Source organism: Hibiscus syriacus, unplaced genomic scaffold (assembly GCF_006381635.1).
Source record: "Hibiscus syriacus cultivar Baekdansim isolate YM2019G1 unplaced genomic scaffold, ASM638163v2 tig00110747_pilon, whole genome shotgun sequence".
Lineage (NCBI taxonomy): Eukaryota > Viridiplantae > Streptophyta > Magnoliopsida > Malvales > Malvaceae > Hibiscus > Hibiscus syriacus.
The window spans coordinates 179598-202955 of NW_024062848.1; the positions used below are offsets into that span (position 1 = coordinate 179598).

Sequence of the window (23358 nt, forward strand, 5' to 3'; positions counted from 1 at the left end):
TTCGTCTTATAGCAAGTGGTATTCAGAGCATAGTTGGATTGACAACAAAAGTGTCATTGGTGTGGCATAACAAAAACAAAAGAAAAAGAAATCAAAAAGGAAATCAAAACTCCTACAACAAACAAAGGAGTGCAAAAACAAAAAGAAATATCAAAAAGAAAGAAAATAATTTCCAACAAAAAGAAAGGCAAAGCCAAGGAAAAGTGCTCTACCATTACAATTCAATCAATGAGGCATATCTACACTGAGGAAGATAACCTTATTGTGTCTTGTGAAAGGGTGCAGTAAGTGTTGTTCTTGAGTTGTAAGTCATCTATTATTTTCTTTGCTTTCATTTCCTTGTTCTTAAACCTTTTCCTTCTTTTTATTTCCTTGAATCATTTCTTCTATCATTTTCATTTCTTCTTTTCCTTTCTACCATAACATATTTTGCAGCCTACACAAACAAGAGAGAAATAACTTGTTCTAATCTTGAGTTAGTTCTTAAAAGGACCTAACAAGATAGATAGAGTGGAAAAAGGCATACTAAGTGAGTGAAGTTAGAAAGGGAATCGTTAAAAGCCAAAATATATTCCCGACTGCAAACACGAGCGTTGAGTGCAGTGATCTCTTATTTTTTTCTTTGGAGTTAACATTGTGATGTTTTGTGAGTGTATTGGTAAGATTTTAAATTTTCTTTAATTTTTTACTAACAATGTCTTGTGGTATTCCATCTTTCCAAACATTGGAGGAAGAATAGCAAAGAACAAACACATTTCACACTCGTTGCCATGTAAATGGTAAAGTGTGTCTTGTAACTATCAACGGAGGAAGTTGTACAAATATTGCAAGAACATATATGGTAGAAAAAATGGGGCTTACAATAATCAAACATTCCAGCCATATGAATTGCAATGGTTGAACAACGAGGAAGAAATGAAGGTCCCTGAACAAGTACTTATGCCATTCTCAATCAGAAGATACAAAGATGAGATTCTATGTGATATGGTGCCTATGAGTGCAAGTCATTTAGTCTTGGGGAGGCCATGGCAATTTGACAAGCAGACTGCCCATAATGGATTCACAAATCGTTACTCATTCATCCACAATGAAAGAAAAGTCATCTTGACTCCATTATCTCCTAGCCGAGTAAATGAAGATCAAATTCATTTGAAAATGAGCATTGAAGCAATGAAAGAGCAACTTAAAGACAATGCAATTGAATGAGAACATTTGAAAGAAAATTCCAATAAAGAAAAGCTCTCTGAAGTTGAACAAAAGAGAGTGGATGCAGAAAACGTTGGAGTTGAAAATGAGAGGAATGAAATTGGAGCAAAAGAGGAGAGCAATGAACAAATTTTATCTAACCTTACTCCTTCTCCTATCCTTCCTTTTGTTTTGCAGGGAAATTCAAAACATGTATCTTTTAAAGGAGATGATTCAAAAATCATGGCTTTTGGAATACTAAAAGATGTGACTTTTGAAGAACCAATAGTCGTGACTTTTGGTGATTCACAAAACATGTCTCTTGATATTTCAAAGTTTATGCCAATTGAAGTTAAAAATAAAGTATCAATTGAAGTTCCAAGAGTTGTGTTCGTTAACATTCCAAGTGCATTGCCAATCCTGAAAAGAATTCAGCAGCCAACTCCCATTAAACATCCACTTTGGTTTGATATTTCTATTCATTTTGTTTATAATTTCTCATATTCTAACTTTAATTTAATTTGTCAGGAATCAATTCATATACATGGTATTATCCTACCAAACGTTGATGGCAAGATCTTTTGTCATTATGAGATTGATTGGTGCATTGAACTAAACCATTTGAAGAGTATAATGTGAGCATTATCCACATACTCAAGAGAAATCATTTGGAAAGTAACATCAAGCATGGAGGAAACTATCCAGAAAATAAGTGCTTATTCATCTAAATGCTTGATACGAGAATTATTGTTATCAAGACACAATATTGAAGACAATTATTCTAACCTTGAAAATGCAGAATTTTTCTTTGATTTGCAGGATGATTCAAATGACACAACTTGTCAAATGAAGGAACCAAGAGGCGTGATCCATGGAAGCTTAAGAGAATTATCTTTTCAAGTGCCAAAAGATATAACTTTTCATGATTCATTGGACATCACTTTTGAAGAATCAAACAATATGTCTTTTGGGGTACCAAGAGATATGATTATTGAAGACAATATGTCTTCAAAAGACATGACTCTTGACCATCCACCCAACATAGACATGGAGAATTTCTTTCACTTATTTATCATAAATCATTCTCTTACTTATGAGATTCTCATTTCTTTTCAGGTCATGGACATTCAAGGAACTTATTCAAGGGATATGACTTTTGATAAAAATCCTTTCATGAAGATGACCTATTGAGGCAAACTAACAATGATTGAATGGGCGTACAATTTGGAGAAGTCACCTTTCAATTTGAGGACAAATCACCCAAAAGAAGGGGGATAATGTGATCCTGTCTAGCACCAACTTTCTTAATGACATGCTCAAATCTTTGAAGATCCATCAAGCTCAATCTAAGGGAGTTCTACCTCACTTTATCTTATATTTACTCATTTATGCACTATATATTATTATGGGCATACATTTGCATATTAGACTCTACTTGAATTATCATAACATGTGCATTCATTCATTATGTCCTATGGTTTGCATCATTGATTGATATTCATGCATATAATTTATAGTTATAATAATAATATTTATTCATTATCATATGATGCATGAGTTATTATTATAACCTATAGTCTACATCTTTATATTTAATATTTATTACTTTAAAATACTTGCTTATATTGTGTTTTCTTATGTAGGCACATTCGGCCACACACCTATGGGAGCTTATTTGAGCTAAATGGTGAAAGCAGCAACAAGGAAACTTATATGGGGATGCTTAGCAGAGAGCATAAGGAACATTTGGTGAAAAGTTATACGGAGATCAGTGAGATCATAGCTGGATTGAGCTGAAGATTTGAGCTACAAGATAACTTCAATTCAGTTGGGGAGTTGTACTGTCATCATCACCACTTAGGACACTTCAAATATGTCATAAGTCAATTTTTATGAAATCGTACCTTTTCGTGAATAGTTTTCATTCCAAGAGGTGTCTTTTCACAAGGAGTTATTGTAACGTTCATCATGATGCAACTCACCTAAGGCCATCTCACCTCCAACTCATTCACCTTAGAACTAGCTAAAACATGAAAGGTTACCTTCCAATAATTGTGACCTTTCATGAATGTTGTGGTCCATAAAGATGCCCTTTCATCAAGGTACAGTTGGTGAAGAGTTCTTATCAAATGGAGGCTTAAATCATGAAGAGACATGATGCAAACACCATGCCTATTCGACCACCACACACATGCCTTGCACATGAAGACTTTGGCGCCAAGATGAACAAACACATCATCATTCGGCCAAGGAAGATAACTTTGGCGCCAAGATGAACAAGCATGTCACCATTTGGCCATGGGAGTAGTATCTTCATCTTAGCCGAACCAACATGACTACTTTGAAGAGATAGTCGAACCATCAAGGGACTAATCCTTTCACTTAAACCATTATGTACCTAGCTGAAAAATAAGATGTCTATTCGGCCAAGCCCTCTCATTTCCTATAAATTGAGTTAAATCTCTCTTCAAAATTCTTTTAGAACTTTATCGATTAAGAAAGTATATTTCCATACTTGCTGCATCACACCTTTCACCTTGATTCTTATCTTTCCTAGATTTTATATCTAGTGGGTTGAAGACACCATTACCATCCCTCAAGCAAGTTTGTAAAGACTGGGGTTGTGCTCTCTAGCATAGCTTCTTCTTTGGCGTGTTTGAGATACACTATCAACCATTCAACACCATCAACCATCCTCCATTGAAGAATATCAACATCTTCATTTATAATTCCGTACCCAACTCTTTTCTATCCTTATTCCATTAATTATTTTACTTATCCATTTCTTATACCTTTACTAATACTATCTAAATTGTCATATTTGTTACAACCATACTTGGAATTCAAGGACATTACTACTTGTCATTCCTAGATAGGGACAACAATAAGGCTATCTAGTCACTTCCCTTGAAGAGTGTAGATTCGTCTTATATAATCTCTTGATGTGCTTGCCCTTCATATATTTCCTTGCGATTTTGAATCATCTCATATGCAACCATGTCCTCATGTTGCTTCTAAATCTCAAGAGTCATGGTGGCAAGCATTAGACATCCAACGTCTAACATATCATCCATATATTTCTTGAATTTATCTTTGTCAGCACTTGAAGCATTAATTGTCGGTTCATCAGGAATAGGTTCTTCAATGACATATTCCTTCATTTCCTGTTTGAGAACAATTCCCAAATTACAAAACCAATCAATGAAGTTTATGTCATTAAACTTCTCCTTCTCAAGGAGTGATCGCAGTGATAAAGTGTTTTTGCCATTAAATCTACAACAATGGAAATATTAAAGTAAGTAAATTTACCGAATTAAAAATTTATAAATAGGCCTTTATTTACAAATTACACCCAGTATTTTATTCAAAATTAAAAACCCTCTCTGTTTTAATTTCAAAAAAAATGAACGAAATTTTTTCTAGTGGGTGAGTATCCATAATTCATCAATTTCCTAAATCAGCATTGGTTTTTCTTTTAGGATAGTGATTATTTAGGCAAGTAACACTTTACTACCTACATCTCATGTAACTCCTCCTTGTAGTGAACAACTCTTGTTCAAATCATCTCATGACTTATCCAAATACTTAACCTCTAGGTTTCTAATCCTATTAGAATAACCTAGCTAAGTTATTACCAATATCTCAACTGGTGAATATCACTTGCTTATTCTTCTTGTTTAACCAAGATAGGTATATGTGTCAATACTTTGGCAAAGCCCACACAATATCGATCGAAGCCTTAACGAGGGTAAACATTGGACGGTTAAGTTAACTTAGATTATAAAGAGGGATTTGCTTAAATATCTCATCATTGTTCGTTTTCATATTAGGACCTTATTGATCTCATCAATATTCATTCTTATTTTAGCATTTTTTGCATTACCCAAATAACATATATAAGCAATAAAAAATGCAATGGTTATAGCCCAAAAACAATAACTTGGGTAGCCCATCCCAAGGTAATGGGAGAACCAAAACCCTAAAACCTAAGAATGCTCTATAGGTATCTTCTCGCCTTTAGCTCAGTATGTTCTTCTGCTCCTTTTGAATGTTCATAGGATTACAATTTAAAAGAAATTCATTTTAGATACTAGGGAATAAGATTAGAAGAGAAATACACCTAAATATAAAACACACACACGCAGGCCATATTTTAAAATTCAACCATTGTAAATTGAAAAAAGGTTATAATCATGCATGTCAACCACCGTGTAAAACAAACATATCATATATATATATATATATATACACACACATTGTTACGACTTTGTTAAAAATACTAATATGGGCCTAAAATCTATATTGCGACGGTCAGTGGGATTTTTTGAAAAAACAACACTTCCGTTTCTATAGAAAAACCTCACGATTTGATAACACTTATCAATATAATCATTTTTTTGGGATTTTCAATCCCGAATGGGTTTTTTATACATCGGAACAACCATTTTTCCACTACCAAATGCGATCTGCTATCGCATACCCACCGATCATCATGTCAATGATTGACATATGGATTTCATAAATCCTTGAAACAACACACATATTATAAAAAACAAATTAATAGATTAGCATATTAATCAAAAATTTAATCTACCACTGATTTCGCACAAAATCATATAATCGTCGAAAACAATAAACCCGAAACATGCATCTTATACATATCGCATCAACCAAGAATTTAACCCGAATTCATATCGTACAAGTGGCTCTGACACCACTGTTAGGACTATCGGTGCACCCCATGGCGTAGCGGAAACAAAAACTCGATGGTCTCACAAGCGATCCAAGTACGTAAAACTGAAATCGGGAGGAAAGGATGCAAATACTTACAATGGGTTCCTTGAAAATTAGCAAAGACAGCAACGACTAATGGTGATCACAAACGGTTCGAATCGTAAGCCTCCATGAAAACACGTCTCAGCCTCTACTCAGATCACGCGATTGAGAGCAAAATTTACTTTTCCCAAAAATAATTTTGAGAAAAACGGCTGAAGAAGAAACGACAGCTATACCTTACCTCACTTTAAATATATCAGTTACCTAATATATTAGGGATTTTAAGTTATTTCGAATTAATAAAAAAATCTTATTTAATTAATTCATATTAAATATTCATTAAAGACTTATAATATGAATTACAATCTTTAACGTTTATTTAAACACTTATTTAATTATTCCAAATTAAATATCGATTAAAAGAGTTGTAATCGAATTACATTCTTTTAATGTTTACTTATTATATTCAGGATAATTAAAATCATATGTATATCAAATATACATATATTAACTTCAGATATATTTTATTAACATATAACAAATTGTATATCTTTGCTCATTTCAATCCTAGGGTGTGATCCTATAGGTTGTTGTAACGTTAGTAGTAATTATTTGAACAATTCTAATATTACATGCAATGAGTGACATCTAGCAATATATAGTTGTCACCTAAGTTACAAGAAATTATGATTCGACATATCATCTTCGTGATTAACTCTTTTATGTATTACATCCTTTTGTCCTTTATATCTAGAATAGGCACAAGTCTTTGAATAGTCACACTTGTATTAGGCCATCTATTGTTTCCTGATATCTAGAGTAGACTATAATTAACAAATAATTTGTGATATCTCATATCAACTTATTTGAGCATGGCCATGCATTTCTAGTCTCACTCAATCAAGTGGCCTGTGATATATTTCTATTATGTAGGAAGGGCAAATCCTATCTTAATCATACACATCCCACTACATATATCAAGATATATTCAATAACAGTCTTTATAGTGTAACCAATTAAAAAGCATGTTTAACTGTATCGAAACATACAATATATTGGGATAACATTGATCTCAAGTCTGAGGATCTTACATATAGTCATCACCATGAGCAATGTTATCACTGTCGCATAATAATCCAAGACATATGCTCATGGTGGGTCAATCTAATACATTGTTCTCTAACAATATAATCACGTATCAATTCTGACATCTCTATGTCAATGAAAACTCATTGTCATCAATCAATAACATGTTAGTCTTAACCATATTATTATTGTCCATACTCACAATAATACTTGACTATGGATCTTTTAATAATAATAATGTTATTATATGGACTTTATTATCTTTCAGTTTATGTTAAACACAGACATATAACTGAAAATAATAGTGGCAAGGCCTTTATTCAATAAAATCAGTAAATAAATGTATTATTACAATCATCATATGATTGGTCATTGGGCATACTGTAACACAGACAACTCGTGCCCATGTCCTATACCGCGATCGGATAATAAAATATTCGAACAACACCCATTTATGTTGGTTTTGTAAAGTAGACTGTATGGAAAAAAAGCAAAACAGGACCTATATCAACAATAATAAATTCATAACACGGGAAAATTAACAAGTAAATAGTGTCAATTTAGAACGCTCATCAACTAGTGAAAAATACAATAAAAAACTTGATGCATACACATATACATCATAATTTAACTTGAAGAAATTTATATTTAATTATCTAATTATCAATTTTTTAATATAATATTTATACTATCTAAATTCTTTCCTAACTATATATTGAATATTTAAATATATTTATTATCATGTTCTCATACATAATATACCAATAACGATATCAATCAACCTAAACTCAATTAACATTTTTGTTTTGGTTTGGGGTCTTTTGTGAATTTAAGAGAAGCGGGATTTTTCACGTTGTGGTTTGTCGCCTGATTGCTCGTGTTTTGTTTTCTATCTGTGATGTCCAAAGCATTACGTTGAACCTTTTTGTTCAATGAGTAATTGTTGAAGAATCGGGCAAAGATAACAAAAGAACACAAGAATTTTAACGAGGTTCGGCAATGTTCTTACGTCCTCGGTTCTTAGGCGACGCTATAAGTTTTATTCAATGTCTCATAGGTTTAGGTTACATCTCTATTTATAATAAAAAACATAGTACATAATTACATAATTAACCTTGTACCGTACCGCGGGGCTGTACCCCCGCACCCCCAACCCACATAATCGTAACCCCCTCTACGAGACTTTCTTTGTAAGGACAGTTGATGTTCGCTCACTCCGCTTCATCCCCTATCCTCTTTACTAGTATATTTATGAGCCATGCCTATCAAATCTCCACCTTGTCGAATATCATGCCCCTTGGAAACTTCAATGTGGGTTGGGTTACCTTACTTCTTTAACAACTCGAAACATTCAACAAGTTTAAGCAATGCTTGAACTTGTCTGTCGTAACTGGCTTGGTGAATATATCAGCGACATTCTCATCAGTATATACCTTCTGAAACAAAACCTCTCCAGCTGCAACAAACTTTCTGATCTTGTGGAACCTTACATCAATATGTTTAGTTCTAGCATGATACACCTAATTCTTAGCCAAGTGAATAGCACTTTGATTATCACAAAGCAACTGAACTACACCTTGTTGAACACCCAACTCCTTCACTAAACCAGTAAGCCATAAAGCTTCTTTTGTAGCTTCAGCCGCTGCCATGTATTCAGCTTCAGTTGTAGATAGTGCCACAACAGATTGAACAGTAGACTTCCAACAAATAGGCCTTCCACCAAGAGTAAACACATACTCTGTCATAGATCTTCTATTATCCAAGTCACCTGTATAGTCTGAATTCACATATCCTACAACCAAAGGATTATCTCGCTGACTACCAAAAACAATTCCATGTCCCACAGTACCCTTTAAGTACCGAAAAATCCACTTGACTGCTTTCCAATGTTGCTTACCGGGTTTAGACATGTACTTACAAACTTGAATAACAGCATGAGCTAAATCAGGATGAGTACATACCATTGCATACATCAAGCAGCCAACATCATTAGGATACGGAACCTTTGCCATATCTTTAGCTTCCTTATCTGTCTTCTGGCACTGTTCTGATGAGAGCTTAAAGTAATTTGCCAATGGAGTGCTAACTGGTTTTGCGCTGCTCGTCGCAAACCTTTCTAGCATTTTCTCAACATATCCCCGTTGAGGTAGCCACAGTTTCCTTGAGTCTCTGTCCCTGTAAATTTCCATTCCAAGAATTTTCTTTGTAGCACCTAAATCTTTCATGTCAAATTCCTAACTCAATAAGGTTTTCAAACCAATAACATCATCCATGTTCTTCGCAACAATCAACATATCATCAACATACAATAACAGAAAAATAAAAGAACCATCATCAAGGCTCTTAACATAGACACAACAATCATACTCACATCGGTTGTAGCCAATCTTGATCATATAGGAGTTAAACCATTTATACCACTGTCTCGGAGATTGTTTCAACCCGTACAAAGATTTCTTCAATCTGTAAACTAAATGCTCATTTCCAAGTTGAGTGAAACCTTCAGGATATCGCATGTAGATATGCTCCTCTAAATCAACATGCAAAAAAATAGTTTTAACATCCATCTGCTCTAAAGGCAAATCCCAACTAGCCACCAATGCAAGTACTGCTCGGATTGAAGTGTGCCTGACTACAGGAGAAAAGAATTCATCATAATCAACTCCTTTCTTCTGTGAAAAACCCTTTGCTACCAAGTGAGCCTTGAACTTCTCTCCCTCTTTTTCTGTTACTGCTAGTTTCTTCTTATACACCCATTTGCAACCAATAAGCTTCTTTCCCTCAGGAAGGGGAACTAACTCCCATGTGCGATTGTGATTCAAAGACTCCATCTCCTCAACCATGGCAGCCATCCACTTGTTGTTTTCCTAACTAGTAACTGCATCATGAAAAGTAACCGGATCATCACTGCTAACAGTAAGTTCAAAAGAGACCAAGTCTTCAAAACCCAATCTGTTCGGAGGCTTTATATTCTTCTGTCTCACCCTATCTCTGGCGAGACTATAATCCTTCATATCATCTGTAGAGGAACCACCAGAGGTCGGTTGAGAAATTTTTGTTTTCTCAACTGAAATCTACCACTGTCGTGTCTTTCTTCTGCTGCAACATGAAACTGTTCATCAAAAACAGCATCTCTACTGGTCATAATTTTCTTCGCAACTGGATCCTAGAACTTGAATCCTTTGACACCTTTCTTGTAACCCAGAAAAATGCACTCCTTCGATTTTGAATCAAGTTTGGATCTCTCATCAGTAGGTACATGAACATAAGCAGGACAACCAAAAATCCGTAAGTTATCAAAACTAACATCATGACCAGTCCATCCCTCTTCTGCAACTTTCCCAGCCAATGATGCCCTTGGCGATCTGTTGATAAGATAACACGCCATGTTAACAGCCTCATCCCAAAAGTGTTTGGGAAGCCTTGCATTCAACCGCAAACATCTGGCTCTTTCATTCAACGACTTATTCATTTGTTCCGCAATACCATTCTGTTGTGGTGTCTTGCGCACTGTAAAATGCCTCTTAATCTCATGCTCCTTACAGAACTGTAGAAACTATGAATCTATGTACTCCATACCATTGTCAAACCTCAAACACTTAATTTTTCGTCCTATTTGGTTTTCTACCTCAGCTTTCCACATCTTGAACTTCTCAAAAACATCAGACTTATGTTTCAAAAAATACACCCAAATTTTCTGTGAAAATTGTCAATAAAGGTAACATAATACATAGATCCACCCAAAGACGATGTCGTGGAAGGCTCCCATACATCCGAATGTACATAATCAAGAATCCCTTCAGTTGTGTGCTTCGCAGTCTTGAAACGAACTTTAGTATGTTTACCAAGAACACAATACTTGCAAAAGTCGAGCTTACAGCTTTTAACACCATGCAACAGATTTCTTTTATCTAATTCAACCATACCACGTTCACTAAGATGAGCAAGACGATATGCCACAGTTTGGTTGTATCATCATAGGACTCAACAGAATGAACTCCACCAACAACGGTACTCCCTAACAATCTGTAAATATTCCCTGCAATCATCTTTCCTTTCATCACAATCAAAGCTCCTTTAACAATCCGAATAGTTTCCCTATCCTCATCAGCCTTAGGGATAAAATCATTCTTGTGCAAAAATGCCCAAAGAAATCAAATTCTTCTTCAAATCTGGGATATGTCGAACACCACTCAACGTCCGAACAGAGCCATCATACATCTTAATTCTGACCTCACCAATACCAACAATATTGCAACATCGATCATCACCAAAATAAACAGAACTATAATTAACTGACCTGTATGTCGAAAACCATTCCATATTTGGTGTGATGTGATAAGAACATCTAGATTCAAGAATCCACACATCCGTCAATTGAGTCGTTGAAATAGAAAACATATCACCCTCACTACAATCAGAATTGTCATCCTCGACCACGTTCATAGACTTGGATGAAACATCACGCTTCTCATCAGTCTGATTTTTCAACTTCGGACAGTCTCGCTTCATATGTCCCGCCTCCTTGCACTTGTAACAGTGAATTATCTTCTTATCCCTAGATTTTGATCTGGAATTCCGCTTGCCAAACCCTACCTTCTCTGGCTTCCGTCCACAGTCTCGATTACCCTTGACATATAAGCTATCGGCTTGAGAGTTTTCTCCTGCATTTTGCTTCCGCTGGTTGTAAGCCAACAAGGTTGCAGTAATCTCCTCAATGTTGATAGTCTCTTTCCCATATGTAAGAGTAGTCACCATATGTTCGTAAGAGGGAGGCAACGAACACAACAGAATCATCGCTCTGTCTTCATCCTCAATTTTCACATCAAGCCGAGCCAAATCAGAAATGATTTGATTGAAGACATTCACGTATTGCACCAAATCATTATCGTCCTGCATCTTCAGCCCATATAGCCGCTGCTTTAGATACAATTTTGTCGTTAAGGATTTGGACATAAACTGACTTTCCAACTTCCTCCAAATTTTGTCTGGAGATGATAGATGCATGACATGATACATAACCTCATCCCCCAAGCATAATCGTATGGTTCCTGCCGCTCGCTTTTGTAATTCTTCCCAATCGTCCTCCTCCATTGACGCCGTCTTTGTAGGTCGCAAAGCCTTCAGGATCCCCTGCTGCCAACAAATCCTTCACCCTCGTTTGCCATAATCCGAAGTTACCCTGGCCATCGAATTTCACAACTTTGAATTTAACGATGTTCGGCAATGTGCTTACGTCCTCGGTGCCTAGGCGGCGCTAGAAGTTTTATTCAATGTCTCATAGGTTTAGGTTACATCTCTATTTATAATAAAAAAACCTGGTACATAATTACATAATTAACCTTGTACCTTACCGCGTGGGCTACGCCCCCGCACCCTCAACTCACATAATCGTAACCCCCTCTACGAGACTTTCTTTGTAAGGACAGTTGATGTTCGCTTCGCTCACTCCGCTCCATCCCCTGTCCTCTTTACTGGTATATTTATGAGCCATACCTATCAGTATCATTAATGATTTCAAGAATGAGCTATCTGGGTATGTTGAGGAAGTTGGTTTTTCGTCTGTTGTTCTAAATGAAGTCCTTTCGAGTTAGAGAAGATGCCAAAAATTCAATTGGTGTTTCAAAATCTTATTACAGAATTGGCGGGAGACTTCTTTTAGCAAAGTGAATGCTCTAACTGAAAATTGGCTTCTTGTCATGTGGTTGCTGAAGAGACCTTTATTTCAGTCATGGCTTCTCTATTGATTCTCTCCAAAGAAATGCTCATGTTGTCTTGTTCACTTCCTCATGCAATGGTTTGGTGTTAAAATATTATGTGGGGTTGTCATGGATCGTTATAGTGATTGTGGCTTAGTGTTAATTGTGTTTATGACAATATTTATTGTTGTTTAGGTCGCATGTCTTTATTCCTAAGCGAGTGACTATCGATGTACTGGTTTTTTTTTATGATGTTCTTGTTTGTGCTTAGTTGTGTGTATTTTTTTTTCTCCATATTGGTCTAGGGAGGTTTTTAATGAGACGCAAAAGTAGGCTTAGGAGTATGATTTAAATATTTTTAATAAACTCATTTTGCGGAGAAAAAAAATAAACATTAATTAATAACTTGTCATAAAAAATTGACTAATGTAAAAATAAATTAAAAGCATAGATGATGAAATAAGCACAACATTTTCATACACGTTTTATCATATTGGTGAAAACCATCCCTAGTGATAAAAATCATCATGTGGTCTACCGTGAAACATTTTAAGAACTTAAAATTTTCAACAAGCTTCAAGCCTTCGATGTAGGGACGGAAATCCAACAGCCACTATAAACGTAATCAAAGGTCATATTAATTGAACATTGCTTAAAATTCCGAAAACTAGTAATTTGCAAATATTAAATTGAGTACAGTTAGTTGAAAGAATTCTTCCACTGTTTCTAAATATTAATTATTGAAAAATAAGAAATGAAGTAAAATTTTAATAACAAAGGAGAATAACAACCTTTTCTTATAAATATAATCTATATGTTTTATTTCGCTGCTTTGAGTAAAGAATGTGTTAGATTAAAAAAAGACCATTAGCATACATCCTGATCAATTTGACAGACTATCTCTCGTTATCATTATCATCAATAAAGCGGCAAATAATTAAAAATAGGAGCAAAATTTCGATGCTAAGTAAATATTTGACAATAAAAGAACTTGTTGCATACATATATGGAATCATAATTGAACTTGAAGAAGTTAATATTTGATTGTCTAAATACCAATTCTTTTGATACTATGCCTATACCACCTGAACCCCTCTCCAATAATATATCAAACACTTAAGAATGCTTGATTTGTCGGTCTCCTATATAACGCGCCGAAAATGATACCAACTGAGCTACACTCAACTGACATTAATCAGTAACTCAATTCTAAAAAATAGACTAAGTAAAAAAATTAAAAAGCATATATGGTGCACAATAAATGCAACATTTTCATACACGTTTTATCTACTTGGTGATAGCTAACCCTAGAGATAAAAACCACCATGTGTTCTTCACAAAACCATTTCGTATCCTAAGTCTAAAAGGTTTTAATATAGGTGCATAAACCCTTATCCCACCATCATCCTTGACAGTCACCCTCTCACCGGTCGATGGACAATCATTCGTCTTGGTTCTAGCTTGACTGAAGAATAAGTTTATCAAAAGTTTTCCACGTAGCATGTCCGTCTCGAACTTCAACGCGGACGTGAATCCTTCCACGGCCAAGTGGGATATCGAAGACACTCGAAAAATCGAACACATAATTAACCATGTAGTTGGACAAAGTGGAGGACTTTTTTTTTAATTATAATTACAAATACGACATGGGTTTTACTTAGATCAACCCCATGTTCATGGCAAGTAAGAACAAAACTGAGATGCGAGTTGTGATCATCACGGGTTTTACTTGGATAGCCCAAGACATGGGTAAAGATCAAAAGAATGGGGCAGTGGAATTTTTTTTAACGAAATTCAAAGTTTAGGTCACCTTGAAAACTAGTTCCTGGGCGTGGTTGAGGAGGAGTCTAGTGCTCAACGTTGAATGCGATGCTTTGAATGTTAAATTCGGGGTGTTTCCTAGAATGGGACTTTGGAATCTAAACACTGTGAGGAGTTACAGCTATACCACAATGAGCCACCATCATCCTGGGAGGGTGAGGATTATAATTTACGACGGAGGTGCAACCACTAAGAGCATTCCCCATGTAACGTAGACCCATCTCCCCAACTTTCGTCTGGCTATCGGGATTCTTATTGTTCATAGGATTGAATCCGATGAAGCTTTTGCATCGATATTTGCTTCTTGAACCTCCTTTCACGCCATGCTTGTACTTCGAGAATCTTGAACAAATCTTTGGTCTTCAAAGCGAACCAAAAAAACCTCTCTTCCCACCTCTAATTCGATGGCTCCTTCAATTTTCTCTTTTTGTTTCGTGGAAATAAGGAGGGAGACGTTATCACAATCGCCCGATTGAAGAGCCTTTTCTCCTTCGGCTATCATTTCGCCTCAACATTCTGCTATCCTCTTGAACGTGATGTGGTTCCAGCAGTGAAGTGGTATTACTTGCAGTTGAATCATGTTATTCTCTCTGGCAAATGAAATACTTCTGACCAGGGTTCAATATCAGAAAAAATCTCCTTTAAGTAAGACCATTTATGGTCCTCTAATAGTTTATACAGTTCTTGGTCTTCAATTTGTTGTAAAAATTCCGACCTCCCACGTATTTTACCTTTATCTCTCCCAAATTCCAGTTATGTAGTCTTTCTTCAACTTGACGTAAAGTGCAAATTGTTGCCATTGTGCCTACTAGGCACTTGCTTAGCTTCTCCAACGCTTCCTCCTCAACAAGACCCAGAACAGTAACGAGCCCCTTTTAACCTCAGATTCCACGCTATGTAATCCTGTCCCAGTACGGCTTTGTGTTGACGATCTGGTGCCCTCTGAAACCTCAGCCCTATCCTTAGTCGTTTGATTATCTTTCTGATTTCCTTTCTGATCTATATGTTGTGGATATTCAAAGTTTTTCTTCCTCCATTGAAGATGTCTTTCTCTAGGTTTTGCTTCCTTTACTGCTAGTTGAAAACCATTCAGACTAAATCCAACAAGCCTTTCTCTTGTTCTATCTGCATCCTCCTTGTTTGCAAATCTTATGAAACCAAATCGTTTGCCTATCCTATCCATTCTTCTAGCTATGTATGAATCTACAACTTCACCATGTCTACCGAACACTTGTATCAACCCCTTCAAATAATATCTAATCGGAATATTTTGAACGAACAACGAGATCACCTTGCTTCCTCTCATCATTCTGATCTATACGAGCTTTGCTTGATCACCGGGCTACTACTAGCTTGCACTCATCAACGATGCTGCGTTAATTTGTTGCTGATTCTGGGTTTATTGTATGTTGATTCTGGGTAAATGCTCATGTTTCTTGATGTGATGAATAGAGTATTTCACCAATATGCTGATTAATTTATGATAGTTTTCATTGATGATATCCTTGAATATTGTCATTTTGATAATGAAAATGATTTGCATCTTTGATTTGTTCTCTAGAATTTGTGAGAGAATTAACTTAATGCTAAGCTAAGTAAGTGTGAATTTTGGTAGCATGAGATGATATTTTATCATATTGTACCAACGAATGGTATTCGTGTTGATCAATAGAAAATAGAAGCTATTTTGGATTAGAAGACTCCAAAGAATGTTACTAAAGTTCGTAGTGTTCCTAACTTGGTTGGTTATTATATGGTTTCCATTATGGCAGTGCCTTCGATGAAGCTACTCTAGAATAATGTTGTTTCAAGTGGATGAATGAAAGGAAAAAATGTTTTGAAAGGTTGAAGGTTGTGTTGACTGAAGTATCGTTGTTGATTTAACACGAGTTCGAGAAAGATTTTATTGTATATAGTGATGTGTAATACATGGATCTTGGTTATGTATTGATGTAGGATGGTATGGTGGTGATCTATGTTTCTAAGCATTGAAATTGTATGAATGTAACTATCTGACTCAGGATTCAGAGTTAGTGGTTGTTGATTTTGCGTTATATGTTTAATGACACTATTTATGCGGTGAGAGGTATTATTTACATCGAACACAAGATTTAAGTACCTCCACACCGAAAAAGAGTTGAAGTAAAAGTGATGCATTGAATTGTTGAAATATTTTGATTGTTCTATTGATTATCATCGTAATAAGGCGAATGTCATTGAAAATTCTTTGAGCAAAAAACTGTGTTGCGAGAAATATTTGTAAAATTGAATGTGTCTGATGATAGTGGTTTGATGGCGAAATTTCAAGTTAATCAAACTTTATCGCACTAAATAAATTATAAAAGATAAAGGAAATCAAGACAAAGATAAGATAATGAAAAATTTAAACTAACCTCGATCAATCATAAGATTTAATGCATATCATACTAATTATGAAGTCGTGAGATTACTTTAGTGGTTGCTTTAGCAATCATCCTATACTGTCACTAGTTTTTTTTATCTTCAAACCTTTATGAAAGACAACCACCTTCTACAAGTATTGACAAGCAAATGAGTAAATAACGATTAACATATATTTTCTCAAAATTTTATATTTGTGGCTTTTTGGTTTTGGACGACAAAAAAAGATAAATCAAAAACCCTAAGCATATATCACACATATATGACTTGATTCCGGTTAAATTATTTTTTGGTTTTTTGAACCAACTAGTTAATTACAATTAATTTAAAACTCCTTTTAAATTAAATAACAATTTAATTATTACTTATCTAACTCATTTAATTTAAATAAAAATTTCAAATGTATCTCTTATCCGATAATGAATTCAAATTCAACTAAATCTTAATTAAAGCTACTTTATTTAATATTATTTTTGAATCAAATAAAGAAATAATGTATATGTATAATATAGTATCCTATTAAAAGATTACAAATTTAACTTCTTAAAGTTATATTTAGATAATAAATAATCTCATTATCTTAAATTATTATTGAAATTAATAACCACAATTACCCTTATTCATTCATAGTTTATGACCCTATATTTTCAATTAATGGTGGCAGTAAATAAAATCACATTTAATCATACAAGTCATAAGTGTCTCCTAGCAAGACATTATTGCCCAAGTTAAATAAAAAGCTTGTGATATGAGACAATATTAACGCAACTCATGTCATAATCCTTTTATCACACGATATCTTGATAGAATATAAGGCATAAAAAATATCAACCTTATATCGCTCCATTAGTTTCTCAATGCCCGATTAAACTAACTAGACTAATAACATTGATTTCTATAAACTCATTTGAGCACAATCATGCATTTCTCAGTCTCAATCATAGAGGGGCCTTGAGATATCTCTCTTATGATAAGAGAGATAAATTTCATCTTAATCACTCACATCTCCTACATGATTCTTGTCATGTTCAAGTATAACTTTTGCATTTTTTTATTATGTCAAAATATAATAATCATAAAGTTGAGAACTATAGTACTTTCAGGTCAAGGATTTAACGACTTAACTGTTTGAAATTAATATATAACTTTAACCCATGCAATAATCTCAAAACGAGTTGATCCAATATTTATTCTCAAAAAATACATATGAATTTTTATTTGAATCCCATTCACATATCCATCTCATGAATATCTATTGTTAGCTCTTACGAACAATCGAAAAACACCAAGATAAGGGTGATTTGACTTTTAACTTTTTTTGGAAGCAATAAAAAAAAGGATTTGCACAATGATTTAGAGTGGTTTGATTGTATCAACCTAAGTCCACTTACACTACCTTAGTATCCACACTAAGGATTTCTCAAATCCACTAGATTTTCTTACCTTTAATGACAAGGTGTAATCTTACAAACACTTCAAGGTTAATACCCCAAAACCTTGAATACACACTCTCCCAAAGAGTAATTACAAATTAAGCAAACTAAGAGAAAACCTCACAAGTCAAATGTTTGCATAATTTAAGCACTCACCTAAATCACACTTGAGCAAAATAAAATAAACAATGTAGTTCAAAAGTGTATTTACAAAAAAGAATTTGAAAAGTTAGGCACAAAAGAATATTTTGATGTTGGTAGGTTGATTCAATATGGTTGTTGATGACCTTAGGATGTTTTGACCGTCAATTTTTACCTCCTGCATCAATTCTATCTGTTTTGATCCGTTGGGGATCATTATAGCCATTATCTGCAACTAAAAACAACATTTAATACACAAGGGATCGATCCGTTTATGAAAGGGATCGATCCTTTATCAAATAATCCGACCGTTGTAGGAAAGAGATCGATCTATTAGAGGAAGGGATCAATCCTTTTGCTGAAGGGATCAATCATTTTTCTCGAGGGATCAATCCTTTGGTGAGGGGATCCAAAACTTTTATAATCTAAGGGGTCTATCATTTGGTCAAATGAATTGATCCTTTTGCTAGGGAATCAATCTTTTAAGACAAAAATCCTTGAAAACTCGACTTTAAAGCGTGAAAATGATCAAGTGTGTTTTTGAAAAGGTTCGACTATGTTGGAAAATATTTAAAACATATTTTTCAAGTAGGGATGTAAAAAACTAACCCGACCTACAAAACTGACTGAAACCAACATGAGCTAAAACTATTTGTGACTCGAGGTGGTGGTGGCCTGAAATTGATTCAAGACCGAATTAGTGTTGATTTAAACCCATATTGGACCTAAAAATTTTGGATTTGTACTAGACATGAGAACGACCTACACTTGTAATTGACTCAACCTATAAATAATCTGAGTTTATATTCAATTGATCTGATATTTACATGACTTGTAAGTTACAATTGATAAAGTTATTATATTTTAAATTTATAATATTATAGTATGAAAAAATACATCTTCACATTAAAAGTACATGATAAACTATGACTATTAAATTAATTTTTTACTTTTTATATTTATCAACTGTAATCTATAAATATACTCAAAATTCTATTAAGTTAATAATTTATGATTGATAAAGTTAATAAAAATAATTTGTAATTCCCTGACAATTTGCTTAGTAACCAAAATGAATAAATTAAAATTTTGATGACCAAAGTATAAACTCTAGACAAATTTAGGGACCAAATGGTAAATTCCAAAAAATTATGTAATTTAGTCCCATAAATGAATAGTTTACCACCAAGAATGACATGGTAATCATATTTTTCATACGGAAATTGTATTAAAGGCTATAGAGCGTTAAAGTTCGAGAAAAATTTCTATAATCTGAACGAATTGAATATTTGGGATATTATGTTCGATGATAAGAAAAGGATAATAATGTCATTTCCATGTCTTAAAATGATAAGATGTAATATGGATCATTGGATTTAAGTTGATTTTTCATGTTAAATCTAAGTCGTTGGATGAAAATGACAAGATTAAAATTTTGGGATTTTTTCAAAGGCAGAGTTGGTATCTACTAACTCCATGGATTAATTATAGCCTTTGGATGAAGTGATGAGCATTGTATTTTATGGGGAAAATTCTCATTTTGTAATAAATTGTATTTTTAATTAATTTTTACATAAAAGATGACAAAAGACTTTAGTGAATGAAATAGAAAATTCAGGATTTTTGTTCATCTTTCTAAAGTTTGTTGTGAGCTCTTAAGGTATGGGAGAATATATTTCTCTTTTGATTTTTCAAGCCATTTAGTTAGGAATTTTGTTGGAAGCATGAAACTTAAAATTGATCTACATGAAATTCTCTATCTTTCGGTACCATTAGTTCATGTTTTTCACACTTAAAACCAATAGAAATGGTTGAAAGATTAAGGTGGATGAAAAAGATGTTAGGATTTGATGTTCTAAGGATTGATTATGATATATAGATGTTGAATCATTTTCATGCTTGAAAGATGATGAAAATTCATTAGAAATCATACATGAAGAATTTGGATGATTAGGGTTTTCATGAAATTGGAAGTTTGAATTAGTTGTTGTTATTGAAATGATTTATAATGCTTAGATATGTTGTTTGGAAGAAGAATTCATGCTTGAATCAAGTTGGATATCATATCTATGATGATACATGATATTTGACCATTGAAGAAAAATTAGGAAAAAATTATTCATTTTTTTAAGACAAATTCGGTAAGTGAATAAATGACATGTTTGATGAGGAAATTTATTAGAAATTAATGTAGAATGCTACAATGAGTTGATAAAAGCTTGAATTTAAGATTAATGGCAATGTACCATTTTAGAAATATGGAAATATTGGATGAATTTTGAAAGATTTTTTAGAGAATTATTTATTGTTATGTACCTATGTATGGTAAGGTATTTATATGTACTTTCATTGTATGTGTTTTGTATATGATGTAAGTGTAGATCCTGATCAAAATCGAGAACAAAGTAAGCTTAAAACTAAGGATAAAGTTAATAAGTGAAGCTTATATTGCTAATTAAGGTTTTCTAGTTAAGTATACCAGGTGAGTGCATTATTATATAATAATATTATATGTGATATAAGGAAGGCTTGCAATGAGCCAACTAGCAATCACCAAGTATATGTATCGTTCAAGTAATAAAGTGGAAGCTATAAAAGTTTCAGATGTCGAACCCACAGAGAGTGTATGTCACAAAAGTGTTGTTGTTGGAAAAGAGAAAAGATAAGTAATGTGTATTTTTAGAAAGTAACAGAAAGATAGTAGAGAAATAAAACCAGAATGATAAAAACAGGGTAATGTTATAGTGAGCAGTTGATCAATAAGACAAATGGAATTATGTTGTGGCATTAAAATTATGAGTTATGCATCGATTAACACATTAATCCTCTCTCACGAATTAAACACTGAACCAAATGGAATTAACTCTCGTCAATACCATAGATTAAACAGTTAACGAAGCATAACACTACTCATAAACAACGATACTGAAGCGAAAGTAGCATGCAATCTCAATAATTCTTATCTCTTAAAACAACAAAAAATAACACACGTGAAGATGAAATTATCTCTAAAAACATCCATTAAAAAGAAATCAGCTCATAAAAAATATTATTCAAAGCAAAAAACATAAAGTAGGCATTTTATATAACACCTTATGTTCAAATCGAAATAAAACAAAGAAATTAAAATATCCAACTTCACAATAATGTTTCTCCCATATCAAGTCAAATACACCAAGCAAAGATGAATCTTGATCGGTCACCGATGCTACACGGCTACTCCACACTACTAGTACACTCCTCGACGAATGGCTTAGGCGGCCATGGTAAAAGTAGGAGAAATGAATAAAAGGGCGGCTAGGGTTTTTTATAGATCCCAAAAAGTGTGAAGAAAAAGTTATTTTTGTAGCCCATCAAGGCTAAACTTTCCACCAATAGAAAAGTTCCCCTTTTATGAAAATTCCTTTTTAAATTCAAATTCCAGCCTTTAATCCCGCAGTAGCTGTGAACAACTATCAATTCCTAAAATTTCTCCAACTGCCTGGTGACTCTAAAAGGTTGTACCATCGTCTCGATAATACAGTCTAGCATCAACGCACAACAACGCTACAACATTAACAATGTTGCAGTATCAGTTTTGCAGCAAAAACATTAAAACCAACCTAAGTATCAAAATTCGCTCCCACTATGAAAATGATGTAAATATGCTAAAACACATCTAAATATGATCCTAAATATGCTAGAATGCAAACTTAACCTGAGTAAAAAAATATAAAATATAACTCTTTTGGAGAGTTATTACCAACCTTGAACGTTTTGGAAATGAAAATGATTTGATTTATATTATGATATTTTCATAATATTTTGTTAAATGGAATATGAATGATTTCATGTATGAATTGCCCAATGTACTATTTTATGATATTTTGATATATCTATATCTATGGATATCTTTGATAAATGAATGATATGTGATTTTAATGAAAATTCCCATTGTATGTACATTGAGAGTCTTTAGTATAACTGGCATGCCATGGAGGTAGAGTATTAGGAGTTGCATTATGTACATAGTGCAACGTGATTTTTGGTACTATTGTATGTAGTTGCATTGAGTACATAGTCGATGTAAGTTTGGACGATTATGTCTTAATAATGCGATGTAATTTTGGTCTTATGGTATTCTTGATTATTGTTACATTGATATTATGTTTATGGTATTTGTACGTCTGTTAGCATTAAAAGTGCAATTGTGCATACTCGTCTGACTCTCATACCTTACATTCCTATTTATTTACATTGGACTATGATTTGAATGAAATTGAAAACTACATTTTTTGTCGATTTGATTGAAAGTAAATCTTGCATCGAATACTTTGAAATGGCATATTATGCTTTATAACTGAACTGTTGATTTTTAGTACTATTTTATATAATTTATTTTATTTATTGATATGCTTTAGTTTTATTTATGGAAAATGCATCACTAAGTGTATACTTAGCGCGTGATGATTTTCATACGTAACTAAAGGAAATCGAGTGGAGTAGGGAACATTCTAGCATCTACTAGCAAGGACTACATCTCCAACATCAATATAACATATTACCGATGCCTTTTGATTTTCTAGTTGGCATATACATATATAATATGTGTTAATGATACTTTGGTAGGGTAATGTTTTAAACTAGTTTAAAATGGTTTATATATTTTAGTTATAAAAATTATTACAAGTTAATATTTTTGTAAAAGTAGTTTAAACTGACATTAAAATGATTTTTAATTTAAGTATTTTTTAAGTTGTTTTACTTGTTATATGTTATAATTATGAACTGCTAGGTTACTACTTAAAAATGGATTTGATTTAAATGTTAGAGAAGTT

General features: G+C 33.5%; 1 protein-coding gene across 1 annotated transcript; it reads right to left on the minus strand.

The window, feature by feature from the left end:
• Positions 1-15387: 15387 nt before the first annotated feature.
• On the minus strand, positions 15388-15873 carry LOC120139463 (single-stranded TG1-3 DNA-binding protein-like). The gene has a single exon (XM_039154663.1). The coding sequence runs from the start codon at positions 15871-15873 to the stop codon at positions 15388-15390; it is 486 nt and encodes a 161-aa protein (XP_039010594.1).
• Positions 15874-23358: the final 7485 nt, after the last annotated feature.

Bases quoted from the DNA above. Each gene is read 5' to 3' on its own strand.
- LOC120139463 (XM_039154663.1), bottom strand. From the start codon at position 15,873: ATGAGAGGAAGCAAGGTGATCTCGTTGTTCGTTCAAAATATTCCGATT.